At 45.8% G+C, this 19,786-nt stretch overlaps 1 protein-coding gene across 5 annotated transcripts in view; it reads left to right on the forward strand.

Annotated features, from left to right (window-relative positions):
* Positions 1 to 19,786, forward strand: part of HEXD (hexosaminidase D) — a 389,672-nt gene that overhangs the window by 195,784 nt on the left and 174,102 nt on the right. For all 5 annotated transcript variants that reach the window (XM_078654647.1, XM_078654646.1, XM_078654648.1 and 2 more), the window contains exons 7-8: positions 11,110 to 11,181; positions 15,106 to 15,301. In XM_078654647.1, coding sequence (XP_078510773.1) covers positions 11,110 to 11,181; positions 15,106 to 15,301 — 268 coding nt within the window. The remainder of the gene's footprint in view (positions 1 to 11,109; positions 11,182 to 15,105; positions 15,302 to 19,786) is intronic.

Below are 19,786 nucleotides of genomic sequence, written 5' to 3' on the forward strand. Positions count from 1 at the left end.
TACAGGAGGCTTAAATAAGGTAAATTGATACAGTCTACTTCCAACATACCAGTTGTAGTTGCAATTGCCAATGCATATGTTTGGTTCAATTTGAAGAAAGCAGGAGGATGAGGCAGCTTTAATCTGCCTATTCATTAAAAGATGCTTGCCCAGAAGAACACCCAAAGATTTTACTTTAGTCGAGAGCGTAAAGCCTTGCTCCATCTGGCCACATAGTTACCCACCAATATGAACTCCATCTAACTCAAATTGAGCTGCCAAAAATGTCTCGCCATCCAGGACTGCACTGAAGTCAAACACACAGTTATGTTTCCAGAAGAAACCTGGGCTTCCGTATCCAATATTAAGATCATTTGGGTTTTGCCTGCTTAGGAAACCACAGAACACTCAAAAGATTTGATAAAAAGGACTAAAGGTCACCCATATATTTTAAACATTGGAGACCACAAGGAAGAACCCTTTTGCAATCTACATATAACTTCCTGCTGGCTTGATCGATGAAGAGGTATCATCCCCGAGTAGCATTGACATATCAGAAAAGAGGAAAAACAATTCAACACAGTATCTCTTAGTCCTAATCCACGAGACTCTCAATCAGTCTATCAGGACCTACTGTATTAAATAAACACTGTAGACAAATTCAATAGGATCATTCAATCAGCATTACCCTTATCCACAATCGACCACATTTCATCTAGTAAAAGCGCCAGAGCAGCCTCACTCCCCATTCCTGGCATGCATACAGACAGCTGGTTTCCTTTAGCAGAACAATCATCTTGTTGGCAAAAATAAAATTCACCCTCAGTTGCTCTGCAAGAATTAACACTTTGTATATGAATGTTTACATTTTTGGCAAGGAGCACCTCATTTTAGGTTGAGCCTGCGACAGCACATGCATTGCATGCGCTCTTGCATGCGAGACATTGTTGACAATAAAGAGCTTGGAATATGTCCATTGCTTACCATTTGTTGGCTTTAGTGTCACTCTTATTTGCAGCCTCTTTGTGCAGGAAAGCATTACTTCAACTCCTTTTTGTGGAGCATGGACCAAGCACATATTGATTCAACTTAATTAGTGCCCATGCTCTGCTCACGCTGTGATTCATCTTTCCCCTGCCTCCAATCATCTTGCCCCCATCTGCTACTCCTTCTCTCCTCTCCCGCATGTGAGAAGTTAGCCTGGCATATGATGTCCACTAGTTCTAGTGGGCATCTTGTACCAGTCTAATCGACCCTTATTGATTGTGGTTGTAAAGTCAACCTTATAGAAAGCTATCCTAGTGGTAGCATGAACCAGCAGTCTTCAGGCTAAGACTTCAGTAGGCGAGTTAAGCAAGTTGTTTTACCATATATAATCTCTTGAATACCAAATGAAAGGACACCACAAAGGTATATATCAAATATATATGTATTTAATCTAAACACAACCCCTCTGCACTCTTTATGAGGTCAGAGGTAAAAATACAATACAAGTCACAGAGTTAATACACAATAAGTTGCACAGTATACGTTATGCCCTAGGGGTCTCACTAACCATATACTAAGAAAGTGGTATAAGTACCACGTGAGAGTTAGAAAGCAGGCCTAGGGCCTGTAGAATTGCTGGGGCTACACTAAGCAACCAAAGGTTAAGAAGTAGGAGACCCACGGGAGCCGCGTGTAGTGTCTAAACACAGGCGCGGGCTCCTATTGACTTTCTATGGAGTTCGTAAAAGTTACAAAGTTACTTGTTAAGGACACTTCCGGATGGACTAGGACGTAACCCTTTCAGACTTAGACACTAGGAGGGCCGATACCCTCGAGACTACCAGAGTACTTGTGTTACCTCACCCACGGAAGCCGGGTGCATAGGTGTCTTTTGATGTCGGGTTTCGTTGTCGTTTTCTATGGAGAGCTGCAAAGAAGTGCTGCAGGCGACCAGAGGAAAAGTGTCCGGGTGGATCCAAGGGTGGATCGGAGATGTGAAGCAGAGGGGACAGAGTCTGGGTCACTAGCCAGTGACCAGGAAGGAACCAGGCGATGTTGGGTGCTTTAAGGTGAAGAAGGTGAGTTTGTCTCTTCAGCCACGAGGTACAGGAGGCATCGACGATGACCAGGAGCTGGATTCGAGCTGTCCCACGATGGATCTAGATGACTGCAGCGCCGGTATCCGAATTGGACTCAACAAGCCTTGGCAACCGTAACCCAGGCAGGATGTCGAGATTGGCTCTGTTTCAGACCAGCAATGTCTGTGGCGCTTCTCCTTTTTAGGGAAGCTGGAGCAAGCCTGGGGCAACCAGGATCGCAAGTCAGATTCAAGATGGCGACTTCAGGGGGCTCACTAACCAACGGGCAAGGAGCCGGGAAGACACGTCAAGCACAAATGTAAAGGCGGGGGCCTGGGCTTCAGGGCAAATGATGCTCGGGGCTGGGGCTTCTTGTACCCCAATGCACAACTTACTGAGGTTTCAAGAAAGAAGTGCAGGTAGCAAAATGCAGGATGTCCAAGATGTCCAGTCCCACGTCTCTCGGGTCCGCCACGGGTCTCAGCTTTGCTGTGGATGTGGGTCGGTGTCAGAGAAGTCTGGAAGTCCAGTTCTTGAGTCGCAGAATCTTCGGGTTCCGGCGGGAGCCTTGAAACTGCAGACCAGCAAAGTTGCTGTTGGTGCCTGTTTGAACAGGGTGGTCACTCCTTGACCACAAGGGAGATGTCTTCCGTCTTCTAGTCAGAATAGATTGTCGAAGGTCCAAGAGTTCTGTATCAAAGTTTCGTTCCAGGATAATCTGAAATACTGGGGACACAGCTCCTATACTTATACTAAGGAGGGGGGCTGGATTACCTGACTAGGTCCCTCCTATGGGTGGACCTGAGAAATGGGTAGTTACATCCCTTTCCCTTTGTCCAAGTTCGCACTAGAGCTGGGGCTGGAATGCTGCAACTGGTGTGAACTGGGCTATGCATGGAGCACCTTGTGTGCCCCAGGCAGTGTCTAGATGCATTCACTGAATGCAGCCCTCCCTGCCCCAATACACAAAACCCCTGTCTGGGGAGGTACTGGCACCTCCCTGGACAGGAAACCTATTGTCCTGGCCGCCCTTGCTGGAGTTTTCCCCAGCAACAAGAGGTCAGACTCGTGTCTGTGGCAGCAGCATCCATTTGGTGATGCTGAGGCTCTGTTTAACTTTAACCGGGTAAAGCAGTAACATACATGTCTTTTACCTCTAGAATGGTGGAATGCTACCCCTGCTGCCAGAATTTGCGGGGGGTGTAGTATTCCAAAGTGTTTGACACCTTACATGACATGTTTTGATAAAGCCAAACCAAAGTTAGCATTAACCGCGAGGATTATAATGCACTTAAGTGTATATGGCATGGCTATATCATAGAAAAGCTATAAGGAGATGGTTCCGAAAGCTGCAGAGGGGCTCAGCTCATGCTAGGGCACCCTCTCACATAAAACCAAGCACTCTGCCTCCAGGATTTTCGAGGCCTACCATAGGAGTGGCTTATAGGTGTATATGTGTATATGTTATGTTATGTTATGTTAAATGAGTCTTGTTAAGCGCTCTAACACCCGGAGGTTTCATGGCGCTGGCTGAAGGGACGTGTTAATGAGCAGAAAAAAACAGTTTATTCAGAAAGGGAGAATAAAAAAGTTTTAAGAAGTTTCCTAAACTGAAGAAGAGATGTGCTAGATTTAATAGTCAGAGGAAGGGGATTCCAAAATTTGGGGGCAAGAGAAGCAAAACGACGGCCGCCAAGTTTATGAAGTTTAAACTTGGGGGTTACAATCAGATGTTGGAAGGCTGAACGAAGAGAGCGGGCAGGTTGGTACAAAGTAATCAAAGATTTCAAAAAGGCAGGGCAGGAGCAGTGAAGGGATTTGAATACCAAACATCCCATCTTAAAAGCTGCTCTCTCCTTCACTGGAAGCCAATGAAGCCTGCGGAGCAGGGGCCTAGCCGATTGCCACTTAGGGATCTTGTATATGAGGCGGGCTGCCTGATTTTGTACAACCTGAAGGCGGTGTGAGAGAAATCGCGGAAGTGCATAGTAGAGAGAGTTAGAAAAATCAAGGCGCGAAATGACCAGGGACATGACGACCTGACACAAGGCCGCATGTGGAAGTAGGTGCCTGATCTTCCGGATTTTTCGGAGCTGAAACATACACGAAGAAATCGTGGCACCCACTTGGGCCTTAAGTGACAAATCAGCGTCGATCGTCACCCCCAGACTCCTAACGGCCTTGAGTGGTGTTGGGGGGGAACCCAGATCGGGAGGCCAGAACTGCGGGCCCCAAAAGGCAGCGCTGGAACCAGGAAGAAGTAGCTCGGTCTTTCCGGGATTAAGTTTTAATTGATTCTGATTCATCCAATGATGGATATGAGTCAGAACGGCGTGAAAGTTGTTAATTGCCAGAGGAGAGTCAAGCGGAAAGACGAGCTGCAGGTCGTCAGCATAGTTAAAAACGCTGACGTCCCAGTTGTGAAGGGAAAGAATTAAAGGGCGCAAATAAAGATTAAATAATAACGGGGAAAGTGACGAGCCCTGGGGAACACCACAGGTGATGGGGGATTTAGATGCAGTGAAGGGGCCAAGACGCACGGCTTGAGATCTTCCCGTCAGGAACGACTCCACCCACTTGAGGGCTGTGCCCCGGATGCCAGCCTGTTCGACACGGTGGAGCAGAATGTTATGATCCACCGTGTCGAACGCGGCTGACAAGTCCAAAAGAACCAGAGCCTGTGGTTTCCTGGCATCTGCGTTCTTCCTCAGGGTGTCCACAACTGCCAAGATGACTGCCTCCGTAGAGTGGGCCGGCCTAAAGCCGGCCTGGTTAGGCTCAAGGAAGCACGAGCCCTCGATGAAATTGGAAAGGCACCAGGTGACGTGTGCTTCGAGGAGTTTTGACAGGTAAGGCAGCAGAGATATTGGGCGATAGTTGGAAAGTTCAGCCGCGTCAGCCCCTGGCTTCTTCAAGAGAGGCAAAAGAATGGCCTCCTTGAAGGTCCCAGGGACCGTGCCGGAAATGAGGGAAGCGTTCAGGAAGGAGAGTATACACTCCGGTAATTCAAGACAAACCTCCCGCAATACCGTAGGCGGGCAGCAGTCCTCCGGTGAGCCTGATTTTACGCGATTAGCTAACTTCACCAGGGAAGGAGGATCCAGAATAGGAAAGGAAGTGAAAGAACATAGATTGCCAGAAAGAGTGTCCACAGATAGTGACGGCGGAGGAGTGGGGGGAATGGAATTTTTTATTTTGCTGATTTTTTCAATAAAAAAACAATTGAGAGCATCACAAGTTTCTTTGGACGGGGTTTGAGCTGGGAGGGTCCTGTCATCCGTGGTAAGTTCATTCATGATCCTGAACACCTCACGAGATTTATTAGGGGCGGAGGAGATTCTATCAGAGATATGCTCCGATTTGGCTAATAAAATAGCCAATTTATATTCCCTCCGAGCGGTAACATATCTCTGTCTAGATATCGAGGAATAGTCCCGCCTCCAGATGCGTTCTGATTGGCGTACCTCAAGTTTTATTTTCTTGAGGTTGTCAGAGAACCACCGGTTGGCATTCGGGTGTCTGGTGCAGGGGAACTCTACTACTGGGGCAAATTGGTCGCTAGCCTCCTTCAGCCAGCTACAAATGTTAGCATCAGTCCTATTAACATCCTCAGAAGAGAGGGTGTTCGGACAAGTGGAAGCCAGAGTGTCCATGAAACCCTTAGAGTCATAGTTCTTCCATTTACGTGCAGAGCCACCTGCCATTAGCGGGGCCTTAGTTCGCCCGCTAAGTGTGATGGTCGTATCAACTTTAAAGTGGTCTGACCATATGCAGGGAAGTGTAGAGGGGGTAGAGAGGGTTACATTCGAGGTCCAAATCTGATCTAATATGTGGCCTTTTTCATGCGTCGGTGAGGTGACTTGCTGACTCAGGTTCAGACTTGTCAGAATCTCAGATAATGCTGAGGCATGCGCCCCCGCGTTGGCGTCATCAAACCAGTAGTTGAAATCCCCAAAAAGGGCAAAGCTGGATAATGAGGGCAAAAGGGCAGTCAGGTGTTCACAGAGTTTCTCCGCAAAGTCTGGCATAGAGCGGGGCGGACGATATAAAAGGGCGAAAGAAAAAGCCCCAACTGGCGTCTCCAAGTTAACAACCAAATTCTCTATTTGTGGAAGTGCCAGGGAGAAAGAAGAGATAAGGCGAAAACGTTTCGAGATAATAGCCGCCACCCCGCCACCCGGGTGATCGGCAATGCGATCAGCGTGAAGAATAAAATAATCCGGGGGGAGGGCTGCCAAGATGTCAGGGAGAGAATTCTCCGTGAGCCAAGACTCAGTGAGCAAAAGGAGGTCAGGGCTTTCCTGTAACAGCAAGGTAAAAATGTCAATCTGGTGTTTAACCATTGAACGGGTATTTAAAAGCAGAACCCGCATGGGAGTGTGAGTCAGTGCGGGAGCCGACCGGGGAGCCGGGAGGCCCGATGGAGAATGGGGTATACAAAGAATACCAAGTGTGGTGAGTCTCCCCATGGTGACGGGGTGGGGGACCAGACCAGGTAAATTATAATGTCTCAACTGCCTGGCGGTAAATGAGATGGTATGGCTAGCAGGCCCTGACCCTGGCCCCTTCCGGCCGCGGACGGGCGCAGACGGGCAGGACTCTGGCACGACTCCGGCGCGGTAGATAGGTAGATATAGGTATACTATATCTAAGTAAGGGGTGATTACACCATCTTACCCAGGCTGTGTGAACAGACCTGTGGTGTCAGTTTGTAAGGCAAACCAGGGGTGGCACAATACATGCTGCAGCCCCTGGTAGACCTAGGGTACACCTATGCCCTGGGTACCTATGGTACACTATACAGGGGCTCACAAGAGTGACCCAGTAACCAATATGGTATGCACCTAAAGTGCATGGTATCAATTTAGAGAGAGAACAGCTGGGCTGTGGGTCTGATTAGTAGGCCCACAGCCACATTAAAGTCGAAAAACCAGAGAATCGCAGCAAAAAGTGGGGGTGACCATAGGACGCAGACCCTACTCTCCTACACCGCACTTCCCTCATTTTAATTTCCCCATACCGCACTCCTTCGACTGTCTGTTATTGCTGCTTCTTCCCCATCCCCCTTCATGTTTCTCCCTCCTCTTGCTTTATTTTAACATATTGCACAGCAGTGCAGGGTGCTGTGGCAACATGGCTTAAAAAAGGTGCTATGAAGCGATCAATGTTGGCCGTGTCTTATTGCTTATTCTTGACTTGAAACTATGTTACACCCAGTTTGCTCAGCTGTGGAACATGTCTTAAAAACATTGACAAAAAAGTGCCTCCTGTATGAGCAGCCGGTAGCGCGAGTGAGAGTTAATGGGACGGTGTCCAGAGCCTTCTCACTCCGATGGGGCACGAGGCAGGGATGCCCCCTGTCCTCTCTCCTGTTCGCTTTAGCCCTGGAGCTGCTGGCTCACTGGATCAGAGCGTATCTCTTTATATGCAGACAATATCATACTATACATGGCCAGACCGTACCAGTCAATGGCGCAGGCGCTGCATCTCTTTGAACTTTTCAGTAGCTATTCGGGATATAAAATCAATTGGGCGAAGTCAATAATCTACCCGCTCTCGGGCCCTCCTCCGTGGATACCGACCAGGTGCCATGCATCAATCGCTGTAGAGGGGTTCAAGTATCTGGGGTGTACATCACCAGCGATAGAGCGGAGTTCCACACCAAAAATCTGGAGCCCCAACTGCTACACCTGACAACTGATGTGGGCCACTGGCGGTCGCTACCTCTCTCCCTCATAGGACGAGCCACAATGTTTAAGATGCTAGCACTGCAGAGACTCCTATATATCCTGCAAAACACACCGTATCCGATTCTACCCGGAGTCTTCAAACGGATATCAAAGGCTGTGCGGACGCTACTCTGGGATGGTGGCAACCCCAGGATTGCGCTGCATAAACTGACTAGGGGGGTGTACGATGGGGGGCTGGACCGCCCAGACGTCCAATTATATTATTGGGCCTCCCAGCTACAGGTGGTCAACGACTGGGTGTACGCGGACAGGTCGGAACCGGCCTACAGAGTTGACCGGTTGGTGATACCGGGTGGTAACTGCGAGCCATTGTTATATGCCCGCAGGCCACAGACGGACTGGAGTGGTGGTTCAGTGTTGGAGGGAGGCGAACAAATTTCTTGGGTGGACGGGCTCTCTGACGGGCAGAACCCCCCTATGGCTTGGTGAGCAATTGGCAGAAGTGACCCGACTTAATGGCTTTCGGGGTTGGAAACTCATAGGCATCGAATACTTGGGAGACGTATGGGAAGGGGACGCCCCCCGCTCGTTTGAATATCTGAAAAAAGAGTATGATCTGCATGACTCACAACACCAACATTACCTGCGCCTCACGCACGCCACACGCTCGCGCATCTGGGGCCGCACATCCATTCCGGAGTATTACCCCATGGAAGATAGGCTGCTCCTTGATCCCATCTCTGAGAAACCTACTTCCACTAGTCAGTCAATAAACTTTATTTGTTTTTTGTTTAAAAAAACCATAAAAGTTACACAAGCAATACACATAAAAACAATAGGTTATTGACACAATTTAAAAGAAAAAAAGTCCATTACCGCACATTAAATCATCTAAAAACATATCTAAATAAACAAACTCTAAATATCCATACAGTGCCTTGATTACATAGATGCTTTTAAAAACCCTACTATAAAAAAAGATACAATCATCCTTCAACAATTGAAGATACACAAGAGCTGGTCTAACTTGTTTAAAATTCATTTTTTTTTAAATAGGAACTAAGAAATGCCTACAGGGGACTTAATGCAATTTACAAAAGAACACAAAGTGCAGCAAGTCCTGCGGAGACTTTCCATCGCATCCCCAGGAAGCTAGCACTTGACCTCTGTTAGTCCCGTTAGGTCTTGCTAGCAGAAGATGGAAGAGATTCATCCGAAACCTAGTTAAAAGGAATTTTTCATATGTTGTCAAAGACCCCATGAGATATGGTTCCGTCAATGGCGTTAATTAAAGCAATAAGTATGACAAGACACTAGGTTTTTGGGCCTCCTCTGCTTCTCTATCTGCTAGCATTTGGCTCAGAAAGGCAGTCTTGGTTAATTCCACATCCTTTCTTACAAAGACATCTGGTTTGGAAAATAAAACGCCCCGCCCAATCCATTCAAACCCTCTTTTAATACAAATAAACCAGGGGATGCGAGCCACATTATCTAGGGACATGCATTCTCTTAAAATCAAATGAGTGAGGATTAGATCATCGTTCAACTTTAGCCAGAAAATCAAGGGACGCAGGGCAAGAGTATCACTTAGGTAGGAAACCCCCACCTTGTGTACCGCTAAGTTCGAGGTCCCCCGCGGAACACATTATAAACGTTTCAAGAACCCATTTTCCACTACCTGGAGGAAAGCTGTAGCAGCGTATCCCCAGATTTCACTACCATTAGTCGCTATGGCTAGGCTTTCTGCTTGATACACTTGTAGCATAGCTCCTGTCGGTTCTTCCCTACTTTAGAGGCAAAGTTAAAAATGCTGCATTGACCCTAGCCTACTTCCACCATTTATCGTAAGCTCATAAATATTATGCCTGACCCTTTAGTGTCATTGCAAGAGAAATGGGCATGCGACATAGGTGCCCTAGAGGATGATGACTGGCAGGATGCCCTGCAGAGTCCGCGAGAAATAGCAATACGCATCCGGTTTTGGTTAGTGCAGCTCAAAATTCTACATCGAGTATACTACCCTCGTATTCACTTGTATACATGGGGTGGAAGTAAGTCGGCCTATGCGCGCGGGGATGTCGGAGTGATGGTTCCTTCTATCATATATTATGGGAGTGCCCCGAGATAGTGTCCTTCTGGACTAAGGTCATGGATACGATGGCAGCGTTTGAGAGCTCTCCGGTTCCGCGGGATCCAAGGTGGTTATTACTATTAATGATTAAGGGGGCCACTGACTGGTCGAGACATAATGGCAGTGGTTGCGAGATCTAGATTAGTGCCAGAGAGCTGAGGAGACCATCTATAAGAGTAGAGGATGCACTAAGAAATGGAAAAAGATCTGGGGGCCTTGGCTGAAATACAGGGAGATGGGGTTGGGTCGGGACCAGGTATTTCAAATTGAATGCCCTGCTTGTGTTTAATGCCGGCCTTATATTATATTGTGACATGTCATTCTACCACATGCTATTTGAACAATATTCTGTAATGTCTGATGACATGAGCAAAGTTAATAAAAAAGATTTTCCTACCCCCCACCCCAAAAAAATTACAAAAACAATAGATCTCGCAAAGGCGAGACCCATTTGCTTTCCCAATGCTTTTTACATTATTCTAATTCATTATTTGGGAAGAAATGTACGACTCATATCAAAATGGATTACGTCGTTACTCATTACAAATTGATGAACAATGGCGTTATTCCACAAAAATAGAGTTCTTGGAAAGAATTAGCAATCAGTTTCTTGAAGGGGTAGATTTCCAATTACCCATGCATGGGCCCTATATGTGACAGTAGGATTTTTTTTCCTTTGATAGAGAGCAGTGTTTCAAGTCAAATATTACAATATAAAGGCAGCACATGAAGCTGTATCCAACTAACAATTAATAGGATTGTTCTGTTAAAGGTTCGGACAAGAAGTTACCTCCAGCCCTCAGTATGTTTTTTTTCTTTCTGGCTGCATACGATTGAAATATATATTTTTTAAACAAAACAATGCATTACTTGAACTGTAGATTCAATTGTTGTCTAATTGATAAGGATGTGATTATTTTTGCAGGACTATTTCACAGCATTAGTAAACCAATTTGTGTGTGGTCGATTTGTTTTGGTTAAGTCGCCTCCAACTCCCTATCGAATAAATCTGAAATCTTTCTTAAGGCAAATTCATTGATACATTTCTGAGCAGTTAGTCAGCTATGAATAAGTGATAGAATGATAATCATCTTTATGAAGAGTGTCCTTTGTGAATTGTTTGTGCAAGATGCTTTTCTAGGTTTAGGTGGGCAGATTGGATCTGTGCAGCTAATAGCTGTGCAGTGTTGAGTGACTGAAGGCGCTGAGTGTGATGCTGCTGACTAGTCTCTTACCCTTGCAGAGTCCGGCGTGGCAAAACTGGTGGAGCCGATGATCTGGGACTATGTTTCTGACCTGGACGTTAACAACAGAAGTACGTATAGAACCCTGAGCCTCTGTATGGAAAGCAAAGGTTTCTAATAGAGGGGCTAAATATGTTTTTTTCACAGAGGAGCAAGCATTATTATGACGGCTTCAAAGCGTTTCATTCTTATTTTCTTGGTCGAGCCGGGAACTGGGGGAAAAATGTGAAAATGTTGATTCCAGTCTCCCTTTTGCACCCTATCAAAGAGCCAGACAACCCCAGCGAAATGGTATGAAATGCTCCAAACTTCGGAAAACTAGATGGAAGTTTGCATTTAATAGCAGTGTTTCAAGTATATTGGGTTAAAAGCCGTGGGTGACGCGGCAGTTGTGAAAGGAAACAAATGAAATTTTGCAACAATTCAGGGGCATCACTGGTACCCCACAGAACATCATGCAGTTTGTTCCCTGTAGGGAAATTGTAAGTCTAGCCCCAAAAAAATACGTGCTCGGAAGACGGATATCCCTGGTCTTAATTTGCGATTCATTGATGTACTATAAATTAAATTCATCACTGTTTCAGAGACAATAGTTCATTGTGAAGACATATTTTGTACGCTAAATCTGCCTTGCTAAAAAGAAGAAAGCATAGCTGCCAAGGTTTTCAGTTTGCTATGTGTGACATTTTTATAATGTCAGTGTAATTATGAGTGACATTCCAACTACTATGAGTGACACTTTCTCCCGAACAAAAGCGAGCAATGAAAACGAGGGAAACATATTAATATTAGGAAATTACACCCATTAGAGCAACAAGAAACTCTAGGAAGATGTTGAAATAGCCGGAAAGCACCAGAAATGTAAGGGCCGACACATAGCTAGGGGTCACAATTCAGCTGCAAAGTGTAATTTTTATCAAAAAAGACACATTGAGCCATGTAATAAAAATCATTTTGTTGATTACAGTAAGGCTCCACCAGCTATTACTAACCTGTGGCTGAGAGTAAGTTGCATGGCATTTTTAAGCACATAACATTACAGTACAATGAGGCATGATTGGGAGGGGGGTTAAGACAAGCCTCAGGAGAAGAGGCTGACTGAGGTACACATAGCCTACCTATGTAGGCTGTATTATATAAAAAATACCTTTTCTGAGACACTGACTAGCAGTAATAATTCTAAAGCTCAGCGTCCGACCACCCTGGTCAGGGTCCGGTAAGTTGCCCCGCGCTATGACCTACGAGTGTACCAATGTGTGTCATGCAGCAGGCTGTAAGTCTAGTCTGAAAAACATATATAGCACAGAATTGTTTATTTTAAGATATTCCAGCTATTTGCCAGAAACATGTTGAACCGCCACTGGCCCGGGCCAGTAACCCACGCTACCAGGCAGAATGGTGTCATTGAGCACTCCCAGGGAGCTCCTATGCCCGAACCTGCAGTGGTGTCTGCTGCTTTGCTAGAGTCTAGAGAACATGCTTTTGTCCTCGAACTGCTTACGTCTGCACACTGCATACCACGCCCTCCTAGCTGTCCTGCCTGTACCTGCCTAGGACTCACACAGTTTGCGGGGGGGGCCTCTTTGTGAACTTGCCTTGCCACCTTCCACCAACCCCTGGCTAGACCTGCTCTTCATCTCTCCCACGGACGGAAACACCAAAATTAAATATGCCTGCTATGATCCCCCAGCCAGAACCCCTCTTCACCCCTGGCTGGGAATAAACCCTATAATCAGGCTCTACGTCACTCCCCACTCCTGGCTGTGCACAACTGAATGCTGCTGGTGCCCGTCCTGGGGAGCCGCGGCGCCCGACTGCTGTTGTGCCTGTCCCAAGTTGTTTGGCCTCCATAATGAATGCACCAGCGCTTGCTGCAGCAATATTAGAATACAAATTTCGCACTCCTAAAATTAAATTAGATAGTGTTAGTGACTGTCAAATTATAGTGAGTTCACTCACAGTTCGTCTTTTCACTCTCTTCTCTACCCAGGCTAAGGCAGCGTGACTGCACCGGTGACGACAGGCCCTCTGCCTCTCACTGTGCTTAACTGCATCATGTTGCCTCGTGTTGGCCGGCCCAAGGGGCGTGTCCATTTAGCTCCTGAGCCTGCCTCACCCCCACATCGCGGGCATCCCGGCAGGGCAGGGCAGTCTGAGTGACTGGTCAGTGCGAAGAGCAGCGTGCTGCGGGGCAGAGCAGCACCATGATTACCCCGCGTGGCCCACGAACAAGTTATTAACTAACTCCCGGCTGCACTTTCTGGAAGCAGGACGTTACGTGACGTCCTCCTGTAATGCGCTACACTGAACGCTGGGCGGGCTATGGCGCCACTCAGGCTGTCTAGTGACTCAGAGCCCCGCTGTGCGCCCCCGCAGGAATAACAAAAGATACATTGTAGCAGCACTGGCTGCCACTCTCGGAGGCTAAGCTTGAGTTGCTAGGAGGACTCCCAAACCTACAGGAGCTGAGCCACCTGTGCAAGCACTGATGCGAGCAGTCAACTGCAACACACTGCTTACAGCATGCTTTCTGTGACAGCTCTCGTGCATTATGCGTGACAATGCATTTCAGTGTGGTGATGCGGAGCACCACACTGAAATGCGTTAGTGTCACGTCTGATGCGTGATACTTGGCAGGAATGAGAAAGTAAATGAAAAAATATAATCTATTTTCGAGAGGAGCGTTGCTTTTTAATATTGTGGAACCAATGCAAGATTACTTATTGGTTGTCAGGAGGTATCTTCTGTGTATTTCAGGACTATGACCCTCATTACGAGGTGCCCCGAGCGGGAGAGGGCTATAGGCAGCACCAGGTTTCCTGGTTTTTCCTGGCCCTTATTTACTGGAATATTATATGAAGCTATGGGCAGCGCTGTGCCTAGCACCAACTCATCTGCATTTAGGTGCGCAGCCGCCCTCTTCTGCTCCTAATGCAGACAAGAAAAAAAAGCCCTGACACAATTTACCACCTGCTCAAAGCAGAGGGCAGATCTGTGTAGATTTGGGCCACGAAATTGGACCAGGTATTCCTTTGTCTTAGGGTTATTCCCCGTTCCAGTGACATTTCTCGTACCCCACATTAACTAACAGAGAAGTACTTGTCTGAATCATCAATTCAGAATTAACATGGCTCTTGTAATGAGGGTCTGTGAAAGTTTACACAACAGCAGATGTGAATCTCTCCACAGTATGCAACAAGTGGAAATGCAGTACGCTTAGCTGTTACACGAGGTTAGTTTTCGTGAATACAAAGAGCAAATTTTGTTAAGGACCATATGCCCAAATCTACCTTCTCTGTCAGGCTCTTATTCCAGGGCCGCGCAAGGGGCCCAGATAAAGCAGGAATTTGATGAAATTAAATAGTTGCTGTATTCCCTATTGACCATGGCGAAAACCTTCTTTTTTTGTTTCAGAGCTCCATGTGAACTTTGCACTGATCTGTGGGTCCAATAGAACTTTCAGATAATTACTAGCATAGAATCTCTTGGAGATATTTAAGAAAGTGCTAACGTGACATTCCTAGGGAGATTTCCTGTTTTAACTCCCTGCTATTGCACATGACAGTGGTGGGATTAGTGCAAATTCTCTATGCAAAAAGCTAAATGTGCTGTATAGCTGACATGTATGCAAGAAATTAAAAAATCTAGAGTGAACTCTGAATAGTAAAATTCTGTGATGCAATATTTTTTAGGAAACATGCAGAGCGGAGAACAAACAGGCAACAGATAATATATAAAGAACACTTGATTAACTGTGTCGGAACTTTAAAAATGGTAGAACACATGGTCCAAATATTGTTTGTAGAAAATTCTTAGAAGTAAAATTTACATTTCAAAATTGTAAGAAGTATACTTAGATCTTACAATTAATGATTAGAGCAGAATAAGGATCACATGATGTTATGAGGTTTCTACGAACCGCATCCCCTAAAATGTGTTATCTGCAGTTTGTTTGTTGCTGTGTGGCGATTTTTAAGACTTTCTCTTTTTTTCAGTACAACTCATAGAGAAATACCAGCGATGTGGCTTCTCAAAAATGTGGCTTGCCAGTGCATTCAAAGGGGCCACTGGGGTGAATCAGTCTTTAACCCACATTAAACATCATGTTGACAACCATCTCCTGTGGCTGCAGGTAGCCAACAGCAAGGTCTCTGGTCTCATACAAGGAATCGCTTTGACAGGCTGGCAAAGGTAACTTAAGAAACTTCTCCCATTATCCTTTATTTTTGTGCGCGCCAAGAGCTGTTAGGAGTCACTTTTATTTTTGCAGTAAATCTGGCCCCACAACCAGTGCTACGAGCAGACCGTAAACTTATAAAGAGAATAAAAACACTTAGGGGGTATTGCCAAATGGGAAAAATTAGTCATAAGGGCTGAAATAGAAAGATATTTCATGTGTGGCACAGGTTCCCCACGTAGTTAGATAAACGTATTCTGAAGCCATGAGACTTTAAATATCCAACCTCATGTGCAGCGGTGAGTTGTTCCACAGAGTGGCCTGAAATTCTGAACCACTTTGATAGTTATTAATGCTATTTTCAGTCTGCCATCAAAATCCATAATAACCATTGACATTTTCTCAATAAAACACGTTACCTACCTTTGGTGTTGCTCTTTTTGGCGAATACTCCTCACCTTAGAATACCCTGCTTACTGCAAGACTGTAACCGGAGAAATTGGTAGCATTTCTGCTGTGCACTGCTAGATGATGCTGTGCAGCTCGCCGTTGGCTCCATACCGTCCTGAAAGTGATGAAGGAGAGCTGCGTATAAGCACCCCTCCTCTGTGCAGACATCAGTTTCTTATCTATTACCTTTCCACATCGCTGGATGCAGAATATGAATAGTTGCTGTTTACAGTTTGCTGAGTACCAATTTGTGACCCTTTAAGATGTTAAAAAACAGAACTCGCCACAAAACGTGGAGGTGAAAGTGCAGTGAGGAGCCTGCGGTTACATAGAGTATCCACCACAAATTGCATTACTGAAGGTAAGTAACTTGTTCTTTTGATGGATACTTCTAATGGCACATTCCTCACCTTAGGATAAATACCAAAGCAGTACTTTCACAAGGTGGAGTGTCTGTGGGGTGTGCTCAGAACAAAATGTCTTGCAGAATTGAGCTGGGGAAATGTCCTTCACGCCACACCTGGCAGTAAAGGCAGTAGTGCTCCATTATGCACCGATACCCATGTCACATCCTGGCAGAGGTCAAGGACAGACACTAAGTGTGACAACACTTTGGCAGCTGCCTTAGCCTTGGTGAAATGGGCTCTCAGACCGTCCGGAGGCTGCTTCTAAGCCAGTGCATTGCAGACCTTCATGTAGAGGTCCATCCACCTCGACAAGATCCTCTTCTGCCCAGCCTCCCCTTTCTTTGCTTCAGACACCCCGACCCACAAAAAGTTGATTGTATATTAGCTGTTCCTAAAAAAAAAAGGAAAAGCAGCTGGCTTGTAGGAGACTGCACTACCTGGATCTGTCACGTGGTATGCTATTATTGCCCACCTCAAATGATCAGCTTCCCTTTGACCATAAATAGAAACATGTATAGAGGGTGGATGAGAGGCAATACGAACGAGTAACAGGTAAAGAAATACAGTGATCGATCATAGTGAGGACTGGAAAGAGCCGTGTCCGGATATCGTCCTGTGGTCTGCGGGTGAAAGGCAGATAAACAAATTAATATACCAACCGAGTGAACACCACTTCACAGACGGCATAACACTGGACCACAGTGTAATACACACACAGACGGCTCTTTGAGTCTAAGGCTTTGTCACGGACGACCTCTCACATCCATTACGCCTACCTTTGCCTATGATGCCCGCTACACAGCATCGCTAATCGCCCTGAAGAAGCCCTTTTTTGGGCGAAACGCGTTGGCTGTTTCCAAAGAATGCAAACCAAGTGTACCTGAAATAAAGCTACATAAAGATTTTCACCAACGACTTTTTTATTGCTTGTCAACTTGTATACGCTGTATCTCTTTACCTGTTACTCGTTCGTATTGCCCCTCATCCACCCTCTATACTAGCTGTTCCTTGGTAATCTCTATGTAAAACTTAAATACCATTTGGGTCCAACTGCCTCTGCTCCTCTTTCGAGGGGGTATGAGGAGGAGATAATGCTGGTAAAATGATGGATTACCTACCGTGGAAGGGAGTTATGTCTTTTGGCAAGAAGTCTGTCCGAGCACCAATTTGTCTTGAAAAAACATGGTGGAAGTTGGGTGAAACAAGAAAGCCATTAATTCACTCATGCGACAAGCTGACATACTTGCACTGAGGAAGAAAGTCTTCAAGGTTCGAAGGCACATGGAGCAGCAATGCTTAGGCCTGAAAATCGTAATGATGAAGAATATTAAAACCAATTTAAGGTCCCACTCTCTCATCAGAAACCGCTTGGGAGGAAACGTGTGTGTCAAATCGTCAATAAAACTCATCCCAAGAGGTGATTTGAACAAGGATGCTTAATCCAGTAAACACGGAAAGGCAATATTGACTGACAAATAACGCACTGTAAGGCCCTGCTAAGCTGAAGTCAAAACAAAAAAAATTATTTTGGACATATTTGCCTCTAAGGTCTGTGTCATGGCATCACATCGGCACACACAAATGAATTTCGTTGAAAAGCATCTGGTGGTGAGAAACATCCACCACTTCAGGTGGCAAATCGAAGGCAGTCCGTTGTGCTGCTCAGTCTCAAACATGTAGGTGTTGACTGCATAGATTTAGATGGAGGAGCCTGCCCAGTTGCTGAGCTTGAAGGTGTGTCGTAATGGGTAGCCCTATAAGACAATAGACACTAATGCCCGGGAGTTCTGGGTATCACATTCTCCTGGCTCAATCGGAATTCGCTAGGATGATTAGGGCCCGGTCGTTCTTGATCTTATTCAGAATGTGAGCAGGGGAGGTAGTAGCAGGTAGGCATATAGGAGTCCCTTGTTCCTGTCCAGACTGGATGTTTCTTTCAACAAGTGTTCTGGTGGAATCCCCAGCGCGCAGAAGTATTGATGCAGCTCATTCTTGACTGTGACAAAAAGAGTTACCCAGGGAGTTTCTCCTCGGGTGAAAAATGCCTGAGTCACATCAGGATGCAGCCGACTCTTGTGATCTTCCAGGTGAAGTCTGCTCAGTTAGTCGACTCTGGCATTCTGAGACCAGGTAGTTGGTGACTACAAAGATGCCCTTTCGTTCCAACAACATTTAGGGACAAAAAGCATCCTGGAATGGACCCAGAACCCCACTCCACCCTGCGTGGTGTCCGAAAGAACCTGTTCCACCTTCCCATTGATTGACTCCAGGTAGGACTTTGGGGCCAGACAATGGCCCATAGATCCAATAGACTGATGTGGAGCTGGCCCTCCATTGAGACCAGAGTCCTCTCCTCTTCACATCCACGGGTGACCCCTCCAGGCCCAGCAGTGGTGAGTCCCATCATCACTGTTAGCTCTGGGTGGGGAAGGCAGAGTGGCTCGCTGCAGGACAATTTGTGGTCAGTCAGCCATCACTACAGCTCTTGAGGTGCAGAAATAGACGGACCCCTGAGCTTCAAAGATGCGCAGGTAATGTCTGTGGGCCTAAAGGACAGGTATATAAAATACATGTCCAAGTCCGAGTCCTGAGCAGATTGGTTCTGGGCCCATGAGAACTTGGACACAATGAAGCAATCATACTTCGTGAAGTGCTGAATTAATCCTCTTAAAAGTTAAAATATTCACCAAAAAATAGACAAACTGTTATATTCCTTGTTTATATGTATTGCTTGATTCTACTCTGCATCATTTAAGTATGCATGTTTCAATGTTCTCTATTGAGTAGAATGTTCCTCTCTTGGAAGCTCCTGTGTGCAATTATAGGCTGGATGCTGATGAAGCGAGACACTCTGTTTGGATCTTGAGTGTTGTACTTCTTTCAAGATTAAATCTTACCTACTGGACTCCTGCAATTTGTTTCAGGATACAACATTAATTTGGCGAGATACAACACAAACGAGTCTAGGTCCTGATAGGAGTTTGTACAAAAAAATCAACATATAGGGTACTCATTACGAATGGCTCAGTTAATTACGATATTTTATCACACAACTTGCAATTAGAATTCCAGTGACTAACAGTACACGTTCTCAGTGGTCCCCCGTTAAATTTCAGCAGGTCCAGCCTGCCAAAATTTGTAGGGTGAAAAATACCCGATAATTGTTGAGAAATGTAGATTTTGGTGTATTGAGCTTAACAAAATCAGCAACTTATTATCTTAGGGGAAAAATTAATTGGGAGTTATTTATTGGACCTGATAAATACCGACCCAGCGGAGTCATTCTTAATTAGGGCATAGAATGTAAGGGTGGGCAGCACCTCCCGGACAGTAGGATTCCAAGTCGTGCTGCATGGAGGTGCTACATAGTAGATGTTGCACTGGGTGGTGACTTCCCTACCTCCCTCAATCTCTCCAGCTACTACCGCTGTGTCATGTCATGCACCACTTAAGTGCTCAGAGGCGGCTCTCAGCTGCATGCCACTCTTTCAAAAGTTAATAAATAAATATTAAATACATTTTTATTAACATTCATTTATTTAATGGTGTATATAGCACTCCTGCACCCTGAAAATGTTAGGGTGTTTTACAGAGAACCAAATAAACATAAATATAGTGCAAACAATCACATTCCAACACAGA

This window comes from Lissotriton helveticus, chromosome 7 (assembly GCF_964261635.1).
Source record: "Lissotriton helveticus chromosome 7, aLisHel1.1, whole genome shotgun sequence".
Taxonomy (NCBI): domain Eukaryota; kingdom Metazoa; phylum Chordata; class Amphibia; order Caudata; family Salamandridae; genus Lissotriton; species Lissotriton helveticus.